Consider the following 12,530-nt stretch of genomic DNA (forward strand, 5'->3'; position numbering starts at 1 on the left):
CTTATCACTATCAATGTCTGGCAGTCTGGAAGTCTGGGGCAGGGCGCAGTCATCAATTAAATCGAGGCCAGTCTGTGGGATGGCATGAAAAGTGGACTGTGTGCGGCAGATTGAGCAATGTCGAAGAGAAACGACAAGAAAAATCAATTTAAATGATTACAAATTGAAGGAGACAAATAGTCGAGGAGGCCAGTGGCAGCTAAAGACAACGATGACGAGAGACAAGATATGACAGGGTAGCCAGAACACAGCACCCAGCACCCAGCCCAGAATGCACTGGAAACAATCGATCCCAAGGCTTTTATGTAGTTTTTCATTGTTTAAAGTCTGCTTAATATTTAGAGAAAAATACGAATAAATTGTATTAAATTTGTATACAAAAAATGGTTCTAAAATCAGTAGAAAATCAACAGAAAAGTACAGTTTAAACAGTTTCGGAGGAATCTTTGAATGGAAATCCAGAAACCCTTTAAAACATATCATATAATACTCTGTGTAGTATTTCTCTCAGTGTAATTGCTTTTGGATCAGCCTAAGTCAATGAATGAATCCCCCCCCGCTCCCTTTTCTCAGAAAAAGGAACCGACACGTAAACAAATTTTAATTTTTCTCTTGCTCTGGCACTCATCGCATCAACAGCAGCAGAAAAGGCAGCAGCAAGACAATCCCAATCCAGGAATAACCCACCCTCTCTTTCGCTCGCTCTCTCTCTCACGCTCACCATCTCTCTCTGAATAACAGAATGCACTAACTGACTGACTGACTCTCGCAACTTCTTCGACAGCCGCTTCATCTTTATTTCATGTTTCAGACTTAATTTCTTTTCTCTTTTTTGTGTCGAAGCAATTTCAGTTCTGTGTCGCACAACTGGCGAGTGTCTCCTCTCTCCTCTCTCTCTCCCTCTATCCCTTTCCCTTTCCCTCACCCTTCGATTCGAATGAGAATTCTGTACGAAATCCTTGACTCCTCTACATTTGACACTTTGGATATCCTGTGCCCGGAGATCCCAGCTCCAGCTCCAGCTTTGGCTTCCTTTCCTCTTGTTTTTTTTTCGGCTACAACAACGGCAGAGAAAATTTCACTGAGATGCGCTTCAATACTTTTTTTTTTGTCGCTTTTCCCTTGCGTTTTTCCCCCGATATTGCTTTTCTCTGGTCCAAGTTTTTGTTTTGTTTTATTTTCACTCTGCCTTGACTGAATAAACAATGGGGTCGGCGGTCCGACGGTCCTGAATAATAGATTTTCAGCTTTTGATTGTATTTTGGTGACGATATTTGGCGCAGCCCTAAAAAAGGGCAAAAAAGAAAAAATCATGAGCTACGCGGAGAGCGCATAAAAATTAAATTGTACAAAACACAAATTGAAATTGGCAAGGCAGCATTAATGTGACTTTTGTGGGTGTTTTCCCGTTTATAAATTCGCGCTTTTCCTTTTGCCTTTTTTTTTATTTGTGGCTTTTTGTGGCACCTGGAAATTGGCTGATTGCAAAGGACAGCGGGGGGGCGGACAGCCATGGGATTTAGCATTAGAACACGACAAACGCGAATAAAGCTCCGAAAATTGGGAAAACTGTTAGCTAAATGCAATTGTTTTTGTTTTTGTTGTTTTTTTTTGTTGCCTTGTGGGATTTACGGGGCGTGAATCGAATAAATGGAATATTAAATCAGTTGCATTTTTTAATTAAGGTATTCAATTATTTATACAGAAATGTCAACGCCAAATAAAATTGCGGATATTCATATATTATTATATTTTAATATTTTTGTTTGTCTATAAAAAAGGGATAGAGAAAAGCTTAGATTTATGGTGGAAAAATGTGTTGTTTATGTGTGCAATATACATATGTACATATATAAAAAGGATTGATCATCCGATCAATAAAATTACACACTGGCTGCAACTGTTTTTGTTTTGCCTTGAGACGCAGTGCTGTCACAGTTGCCTTCTCTTTTGATCTACGCGCTTTGCTCCTCTCACGCAATGCACGCACTCTCCCACTCTCCCAGTTGATTCGTTCCATTGCTCTCTCGCCAATTCATTCCATCTCACTCTCACTCAGCAATTCCTTCTATCGCTCTCCCAGCAAGAACCATGCGCTACACTCTTAGGCGTCGCTCTCAGCAAAAATACGGGACCTTCTTGTGAGAGGAACAAGGAAAGGAATAGCGTCCCGTTCGTTCTCTACTTTTCTGAGTAAGCTTCTGTCTTTATTTCAGGCCTCGCTCTCAGCAAATATACGGGACTCTTTAGTGAGAAGAACAAGGAAAGGAATAACGAATGGAACTCTACTTTTCTGCGTAAGCTTCTGTCTTTATTTTCTTTATTTCAGGCCGCGCGCTCAGGCTTCGCTCTCAGCAAAATTACGGGACCCTCTTGTGAGAAGAACAAGGAAAGAAATAGCATCCCGTTCGTTCTCTACTTTTCTGCGTAAGCTTCTGCCTTTATTATCTCTTTTGATTTCCCAACAGTTCGACTTGACAACTACAGATGGCCTTTATGCCAAAAATGAATCTGCATGTCTCAACTCCGCATAGATTTTGGCGTTTGATTACAATTTACGAGTATCGATCGTTGAAATTCCGACTCTCTATCCGAAATCCGGGGTTAATAACATGCGGCAAGCAGCCATAGTACAATGAACACAGCAAATGCTCCAACGAACCGAAAACAGAGAAAAGATAAAAGATACAGAGATAGAGTGATAGAGCGATGGGATGGGAGTGAGAGCCACAGAGATTGAAAAATGGACAGCGATGAACGCAAAAACAACTGGACGATGAAATTGTGAAAATACAAAAATTGGAAAAGCAAGAGAAGAAAAGACAACAACAAAAAAAAAAAAACATATACAAAATGCTGCATTTCACTATCGTGTTGTGTCGAAAGTGTTTGAACAAATAGGTATTGTATACGAAATTGTATTGGTGATATGGAATGTCTGCTTTTTAATATACTTTAAACATGGAATATACTCTTCAATTTATACGTGACGAATGTGTCCGTTTGCTTATGGGAAATTCATAGGATATTCATTCATTCATAGAATTCATATTACCAAACAGCAAAAAGTTTGAATATTCCTCAAGTCAAAGACCTTCAAGACTTTATTTCATACGATACTTGGAAATCTCCACCGATAACTTGGATATCTCTTCCATTCTAGCATAAAAATCATTATCTGGAACTGGAACTGGCATTAAGCCCCCTCATTTGGCTTACTGATTGCCTTACTTTCGCTTTTGTGATTGAATAAATGAATTTTCATTCATTAAACCTTCGTTAACCTACTCTCCACTGGCCTTTGGACTCCAGCAATCCCCAGGGTCTGGTCTGTCTGGTGGCCATTATTTATATTGAGCATCTCCATATATAAGTCTGCGATTTTCCTTTGATAATTAAGTTGTGTACATTAGTTCGCTGGTTGCGTGTCTGACCAGGCTCTGCGTGTGTTCTGTTCTGCTGCTCAGCTGCTCTGCTCTTCTTTTCCCCATTATTCCCATTTGTTTTTTCTTTTTTACAAACATCTGTGGGCGGACGGCGGCGCCTGGAGGCGTTCAGAGTGTAATGCTTATATTAGCAACTTGTGTCTGATAACCAAGTTATACTCGTGTGTGGGGTGTGTGCAGGGTACTGTGTGCTGTGTGTGGGATCCACCCCGACATCATAATTACCCCAGCATAAAAACGTTTGTTGTTTCGCCCCCGTGCGTGTGCCTTTGATTAGCTTCGTGTAATGAGTTTTTAGATTGTGGTAGATCTCTGATGACTACTCGTCCTTCTGATGTCCTGATGTCCTGCTGTCCTGATGCTCTGATGATATTTGCTTAGTGTAATGTGACCACAATTTGCGATGAAAGTGTGTAATGTAATCATTAGACTATCTCTGGTGTTCTATCTGGTTTTTGTTGGACAAACGGAACTCGGGCATAACTAACATACGAGTATATATGTAGAAAATTTCTGTACATAGGGTCTTCAATTTTTCTTTGCTTTAGAGTCATTTTCTGGGATTTAAACAACCATGTGACATGTAATATGTAACGCGGTGGTGTTTGAGCTTAACATTTATCACTAGTTGGCATCCCCATTAGTTTTAAATTGCATTTCCAACTATCCTTGCCGGTCGTCCTGTCGTTAAAGCAGTGTAAGGAATGGATATTTTTTTTTTTTGTATTCGAATATCGATTTCGTTGAAAATGAACTCAATGTAAATTTATACCAAATTAAACACTATTTATGACTGAATAACAACTAATATACACGGAAAGCACTAAATAAGTATTCAAAAATACAAAATCAATACTTCAAATATTAATTTAATACTAAATATACAAAATACTTAAAGCTATCAAGTAAGTTCTGAGAACTATTAAAAAAAAACTGAAAAATACTAAATAAATATTGATAAATACTAAGTATATAGTAAGAAATACTAAATAAATACTGAACAACGAAATATTCTGCAAAATCAAACCTAAATACTAAAGAAATACTACAATATAATGAAAATACTAAATAAATACTAAAAAAGCTAAATAAATATTGAAAAATACTGAACATATACCGAAAAATACTAAATAAATATTGAAAAATACTGAGTAAATAATAAGAACTACTAAATTAATACTGAAGAAACTAAATAAATATTGAAAAATACTAAATAAATAATGAAAATAATAAATACTGAATAAATACGGAATATATTAAATATATACTGAAAAATATAACACATGTGTAATTGTAATAAACATGCGGAAATCCTTCCGCAATCTCTTAATTGCCAATGCGTTTGAAGACCTAGGGGATAAAACATACCATTTCAGGAAAAATACCATTTGAGAACATTTACCATAAGCAGAGAGTATTTCCTGTTCTCTAAAGCAACCATCAGTTATAAAAATAAAAGCACAGATCCAAATGCATTCAAGACGCCGTATTTCAACCGGCGATATCGATTTGACAGGTTTAACTTCGCTCCAGGAAAACGTGTATCAGATATGAAAAGTATCCGAATCAAATTTGATTTTCTTTAAACTCAAACACTCATAAATCACACAGGAAACACAGAAAGAGTGGGGCTGGTGGCAAGGTAGTCAACAACACAACAAAATGCGAAACAATTAGTAAAACATTAGAAGAGCTCGAATGCCATCGATGCTCCCACAGAGACTTGCACACCATTCAATGCCCTCCCCGTTTGGGAATCTCTGTTGGATCTGTCTGTTTTCTGTTGCTGGTGATAACAATGAACTTGCCATAAAACGGAAATAACACAGACTGGGACAGAGGCAGGAGGCAGGAGGCATGGTAAGGGCCTGCAAAGCACCTCATAAAGAGGCAGAGAGTCGAACAGAACGTGGCATGTAATAAAAACCAATTTAAGAACCTTTTAACAAGCCTATATAGAGCCGGAACCGAACCAAACAGATCCATGTTATATGTACTCGATGCGGTAATCAATGCCCCCCCTGGACCCCCCACCGAAATGCCATTCAATGCACGGCACAAAATGAAATGAAAAAGAAGGGGTTTAGAAAAGGCCGAGCCACAAAGGAGACAGAAGAGACTACAGCCGTAGACTCTGTGCAGATGGACAATAAAATAAAGTTGATTAAATCCCCGGTGACAAAGTTGTTTATTAGCGAAAATGCTGGCAACGGTTTTTTTTTGCGCTTAGAAATATATAGCATATAGTAGGTATATATGTAAGTGTGTGTGTGTATATGTGCATAACTAATGTATATGCATAGCAGACAAGATAGAAGATAATCCCCGTCGTCTTTTGGCAAACGTTTGCCAGACAATGGCAACCCAAAAGCCTGCCCAAGACCCCCAGACAGCACGCTTTTCAAGGATATTAAAAAGCGACTTACACTAGTCAGCAAAGGCAACGAAAAAACAAAGATTTTTGCTTGGTAAACAGCAATCTCTAAGGGAAACAGCGGTTTCCTCTTTCTATGCGCAACCAACTTCGCTCCGTAAAGAGCCAATTCAGCAATCAGCTGTTGGACATAGAAAATAAGAGTTCCTCTTGGAGCTTTTTGAATTTTTTAAGGAATCAATATATTAGGCTAAATGGAAAGGCAGATCTGGCAAATCTGTTTCTATTATTTCGTACATTTACAGAATACAATACTTGATGCGAGATTCATTCAACTTCAGCTTGTGTGTTGGACAGTGTAATCAAGAGCAAACAAAATGCATAGCAGCAATGCACAAATATCACTACAGGCCCCCTCCATCCTCCATTCTCCAGTCCTCGAATCCTGCCATCCAAGCGCAGAGGACATCCATTCCCCAGCGAATCAGTTGCCAGCTCGCGTATCCCCGGCTGGGACGCTGGCAAAGACAACGGATATGAATATACCCTAAAGCTATCAGACAGCGTAAATGAGCGTGTATTGAAGATAAAAATTGCACCAAAAGAACGGACGGACGGAGGACCGAAGGATACTCTCGGAGAATAAAGAGTGGCAGGGCGATAGAGACAGAGAGCGAGAAAGAGAGAGGGATGGACACACAAACGGCACACAGAAACTGCAGCAGAGCACAAAAGCAAACAAAACGTGGCTAAATAGCAGCATGGGTATGGGTAGAATGGGTCTATCCGAGCCAACAGAGAAAGCCACCCATCGACCTCATCCCATCCCATCCTGCCACTTCAACATTCAGCTCTCAAACTCCAGAAATGTCTGCTCTGTCTCTGATACGGCAAAATCTGTTTGGCAAAACAAAAACCAAAAAAAAAGAGGGAGGAAAATGGGAAAACAAAACAACAAAATGCTCGAAAACACAGCAACAGGAAAGTTTTCCAAGCGCACTGTTTTGCAGCGCTTTGCATTGGTTTGAGGATTGCATTCTGGCTGCAACATGACGCGGGGATAAGGCTCATGGAAAGGGGATGCGAAAAGGGAGACGCCACTGGAGCTGGAGCTGGAGCTGGATCTGGCGGGGCAAGGAAATCACAGCTTACGAGCGACTATTATGGTGGAACATTGAAACAACTAAACAGTTTGTAACATCTACACGACATTTGCCTGTACAGAGATGCGAACAAACTAATTTGATCCGCAATGAAATTTACATAAATTGCAAATAAAAGTCTTCAACGGAATTAGCCGTTTGCTTATGGGAAATTTATACAGCGAATCAACGTAGTTCGCACGATTTTAGGAATGAAGAAAAAGAAACGGGGGTATAGCACGAATTCAACCAATGTCCCTATGATCTAGAAACATTTCAGTTCCATTTTGTCATTCGAAACGAAGGTGCAATTCGATTAGGGGGAAATTTATACAGCAAATCAACGATATTGGCAACATTCGAGGAATTATCTTATAGATTTCAGTTACATTTCCACATTGTCATTCGTGGCCGTTTGCTTATGGGGAACTTTTACAGAAAATCAATTTTATGGGCGTTATGCGAGGATTGATGGAGTGTGCAAAATGGCTAAAAAAGGAGTACAACCAATGGACCCATTTTTTAGTTAGAAATTGTAGAAGTTCCAATCCTACAGTTCCATTCCTGGCAGTTCGTTAACGTAAAATTAACGTAATTCCAGGAATGATGGAATGTGGAACAAGTGTATGGTTTTTATGCAATTTTATAGATACGAATGGCAACAGTTCCAGCCTCCAAACTCGGTCAAAAACGAATATAGGCCTTCGCTTGGGGGAAAACCAACCTGCGTTCAAGAAATGATGAAATTTGGAGTTGTGGGGTTACAATAAATATGACCATATTATTACAAAATTTGTGTGAATTGTGCCACACTTTTCGACATTTCAGGTAATTACAAATTGTGTGTTTCAGCCACTAAAATATATGACACAATTATGTGGCTTAATTTTCATAGCGAATTTTTGTTGTTTGTTGGCCAATGCAATACGTACAATGTACATCCATATGTGAGGTAACCCCCGCAGATACTTGTGTGTGTGTCTGCCACATTTCTTCACCTTCAACGCTGGAATCAGCCAAGCAAAAACTTCGAATGCGAGTGCGGATCCACATACATATATATTCTACATACTCGTAGTCGCATATAACGACCCTTTAATGCATGAACATACTTTTTCTTTGGGCTGTATCTGTCCATCCGGTGGGGCAATCAGCGCTTCTAACCGCCTCATCATCTGCCCCCATAATAAACTGCATAACTCTGGGTCCAGATCCTGCTCCTGGCGCTCCGTGCCACAGACAAAATAAAACAACAAAAACAAAAACATTGTGTCGATTGCGTGGGCGTTACCGACGGGAGGGAAATGCTATTAACTGGTCATACCCCCACGGAATGCCAAGAGTGGTTTTTTCTGCGTTTTTTTTTCTTATTTTGTTTGCTGTTGCTTTTGCTTTTTTATGGCCCTTCGCTTGAAGGCACATGGATACGTCGTCCCGTTCCATTTCCATTTCGATTTTCTCTTATTTTTTTTGTTTTGTTTTTGTTGTTTTTTGTCTACGAGTCCGCCACATAATCGTATCAGCGGAAGATTTGTAATATGAAGCGGAAGAAATGGACGATAGTTTGTTGGCCGCAGACATTTTTTTCGCTTCTTCGTTTTTTTTTTTGTTTTTTTTTGCAACTTGACTGATAAATGCAAAGTCATTGTTGCCACACTCAATTGCCATGGGAATTTATGGAGCAAGGTGGTGCTTGGTGGGGCTTGAGGACCCACCTTTTCATTTATCGGGAGTAGAACCCTTATTATGCGGGAGATATATCTCAGGATGAGCCTTAAAAAAAATAAAAAAAATCGAAATACCTAATAAAATAAAAATATCATAAAAAAACCTATAAATTAAATCTCAATTAAAAATTAAAAATATAATAACTAGAAAGAAATAGACATGAAATAGAAAAATCATATTATAAAATACAAAAAAAAAAATACTACCAGCTAAAACATACTAAATACAAATACTTGCCGACATAACTAAAATTTTAGATACTAAATTTTAAATACAAGGTAATAAAAAAACAGTTAATAAAAATACAAACTAACAACACTAAGAAATACTTTAAAAAACTAAAAAAAAAGTCAAAAAATACAACAACAAAAATAATACAAAATACTAAATAACAATACTACAAAATACTTAACAACAATACTACAAAATACTACACAACAATACTACAAAATACTAAACAACAATACTACAAAATACTAAACAATAATACTACAAAATACTAAATAAAAATTCTACAAAATAAAAAAATACGAAATGAAAGGTACTAAATAAAAAATACGAATTAAAAATACTACAAAATACTAAATCAAAAATACTAAAAACAAAATAATAAATAAAAATACCAACCATAAACAAAATAGCCAGTACAACCAAAAAAATATTCAAAATTAAATAAAAATCTTAACTAATATAAAATATCAAATAAATTTAAAATACTGAAAACAGCTGATTTGAAGGAAATCTATTACGTATTGTTTACAAGAGACCATAGAGAGAGAAATTAAGCTATTACCAGCCATCAGAGGCTTCATTCAAGGACACGAGTACCAAGGGTCTCTAATATCCTGCACGAATCACTGGCAAGCAATCTACTGCCATTTAATTTATGGACTTTAAAACTTCGTGTGTCTGATCCCCAGCTCAATAAAACCACCCGAATGGAGAGCCTCAATAAGCCTCAAAAAAGCCTTAACTGAACTTACAAATTAGATGCAATTCCGTGCAACTTTTTCAATATCGTTGTTTTTGTGACAACAATCCCACGACGCGGTTCCAAAAGTTAAAGCACTCACCAGAAAGAAACAAAAAAAAAACGGTCTGAGAAAAGTTTACTGATTTAACCAATTTTAAAACACACACGAATGCAGACAGACAGACGCACAGCCACAGACAGACAGACAGACAAAAGTGGAGACAGACACAAAAAAAAAAAACATTCCATTGACCGCAGAACAGGGAAACAACACCCGTAAAAAGATGCACGGAACGAAAAGGACGGAGGCAACATCTGCAGCTGGGACCGGAGAGGGACCCTCCTCGAACCGAGTGAAAACTCATCAAACTATATTTTCAATAAATAATGACAGTCGATGGACCAGTCCGGCACCCAGTGCCCGCCCCCAAATTGTGTGCGAGGGCTGCTCCAAATGGCGGCCATTTTGTTCGGACGCCTCCGCCTCCGAGGGCCCCGCAACTTCATTGATTTTACGCCCTTTTTGGGGTAACCACAACCGCGACAAGCATAAAATTGAATCATAAAAAAGTCGAATATTAAAAGAAGACAACGATTACGAGTGCGAGTATGTGCCACATGCATATGTGCCACGCCTCTACGTGTGTCCCTCCCACATTTCCATGTAGCGAAAAACAAACAAAAAATGTTACAGTTCTTTAATGTTTATTTTTGGGTTTTGTTTTTTTGCCATCAGTCAACTGACAAGTCAACAGCGATGCAACCTGCCCGGAAAAGCGGGAAAAGCGGGAAAACCGGGAAAAGAGTAGACTTTCGAGTGGCTTTGCGGCCTAAACGAATTCTAGAGCTACTCGACGTCAGGTTCTTCCACATTTTCCTACCACTCGTACGAGTCCTTTTTTGTTTTTTTTTGTCGACTTTTCCCTTTGTCGGCACATATTATAAATTGCACTATGGGGAGCCCGTGCCAAAGTGCCGTCGTGTGAATGGGCCAACAAAAAGCCAAAAGAAACAAAAAAAACAAAAGAAAAAAACTGCACATATTGGGGTTATGCCTCTCGGTCTATAGGGTGGAGGGGCCATAACGTTTAGCGGCGGCTGGGGCCAGCTGTTGATGTGGCTAGGAGTTGCCCAGAGATATGGTAGACATAGATATAGTATTTTTCCAAGTAAGATTCGCATGGGGCTAGTGCAAGAAAGAGAGAAAAGGAAAAACCACTTTTTACTGCTAAGATACTCTGTAAGAGAGGGAGGGAAAGGGGAATGTTTTAGTCTTAGAATCTATGCCACAAATGGAGGACCTAGAACCGCAAATCTCTGCTTTAAAGATCTTTAGAATACCAAAAATCCTTTGCTATGGAGTACATTTAAATTTTCTTTATTTATATGCATATTTTTCACTTTTATTTATTTTTATATTTTTATTTATTTTATATTTTTATTTATTATATTTCTATTATATTTTATTTTTTTTTATATTTTTATTTTTTTTTATATTTTTATTTTTTTATATTTTTATTTATTTCATATTTTTATTTATTTGTATTTCACATTTATTTGTTTTTCATATTTGTATGAATCTTCTGTATATTTAAATATTTCATATTTAAATTAATATTTTAAATATGTTTATATCATCATTTAGTCAATTTTTTTAATATTTTTTAAGTCTTCTGTGTATTTTTTATTATTAAATACATATTTTTAATATTTATTTGATATTTTTATGAATATTCTTTTCTTTCTTTCATATTTATATATTTTTTTAAGTCTTCTGTGTATTTTTTTATTATTAAATAAATATTTTTAATATTTATTTGATATTTTTAATAATATTCTTTTCTTTCTTTCATATTTATATAAATATTCGGTGTATTTTTTCACATTCAAATAAATATTTGTAATATTTATTTCATGAATATTTCGTATATTTATTGTATATTGCTATGGATATTTTTCATTATTAAATGCCTATTTTCCTTACAATTAAAACACAAATATAAACCATTCGCTTACCTCTTTTAACTCCAGAAATATCTTTTGCGTAACCTGAAAGTAAACCAAAAAAAAAACCAAACTTGAGTTAATTTCATAAGTTTATTAATTATGTATGTTGCTCTGGAATTTTTTAATATTTTTGGGCAGAATGTTAAGCGTACAAAAAAAAGTAAGAGCCCACGAAGAACCCACTTATTCAGTTGTGAGTTTTGGCTTTTTTTACTCGCTTTTGTTAGAAGTACACGCAAAAGTATTCAAATTAAAAACCACTTCAGTGGGCGGAGTGTGCAGCGGGGCTGGGGCTGGGGATGGGGATGGGCGGGTTTGGGGCAAAAGCGTTTCCTTCCTGACAGGCCAAAAAGGCAGAAAGAAGAAAACTTGTGAAGGGTTCGGTTCGGCGCCGCTCAGTGCTTTTCCTCAGACCTTTGGCCATGACAAGCGGCAAAAGGGAGGAAACAGCCAGAGCAGAGCCCCAATCTCAACTGTCATTCTCAAACATTAAAATGTCGGAGAAAAGAGGAAATCTCTCTCTCTCTCTCTGGTCAGACTTGCATTTATTTTACCTTTAAAAATGTGAGGTACAAAATTTTTATAATATTTTATAACATTTTTTTTGTTTTCTTGGTTCAAGTTTTGCTGGAATATAGTTTTTGCTGTGAAAAGAGACAGGCATGACAGTTTTTAATGCTAAGCTACTCTGTAAAAGAGAAAAAGAGTGCTCGTGGCAGCGACGGGAAATTATTTTCTACATTCTGGCTATAATAATTCTATACGACTGCTAACAGATCCTGAAATCTAGCATTCTTTATGATTATAGGTGTGGCCAGACTTTTAAACCAGTGTGACCACCATTTATGAACAAAAGACAC

General features: G+C 37.3%; 1 protein-coding gene across 3 annotated transcripts in view; it reads right to left on the bottom strand.

Annotated features, from left to right (window-relative positions):
- LOC6593486 (disintegrin and metalloproteinase domain-containing protein 10) overlaps positions 1–12,530 on the bottom strand; it is a 119,351-nt gene that overhangs the window by 93,853 nt on the left and 12,968 nt on the right. For all 3 annotated transcript variants that reach the window (XR_003408585.1, XM_026987368.1, XM_026987369.1), the window contains exon 3: positions 11,680–11,712. Coding sequence is in view for 2 of the 3 variants with exons in the window: in XM_026987368.1 (XP_026843169.1) it covers positions 11,680–11,712 (33 nt within the window). In the remaining variant the exon portion in view is untranslated. The remainder of the gene's footprint in view (positions 1–11,679; positions 11,713–12,530) is intronic.

The sequence above is a fragment of the Drosophila persimilis genome, unplaced genomic scaffold (assembly GCF_003286085.1).
Source record: "Drosophila persimilis strain 14011-0111.01,24,50 unplaced genomic scaffold, DperRS2 tig00000124-arrow-pilon, whole genome shotgun sequence".
NCBI classification, from domain to species: Eukaryota; Metazoa; Arthropoda; class Insecta; order Diptera; family Drosophilidae; genus Drosophila; species Drosophila persimilis.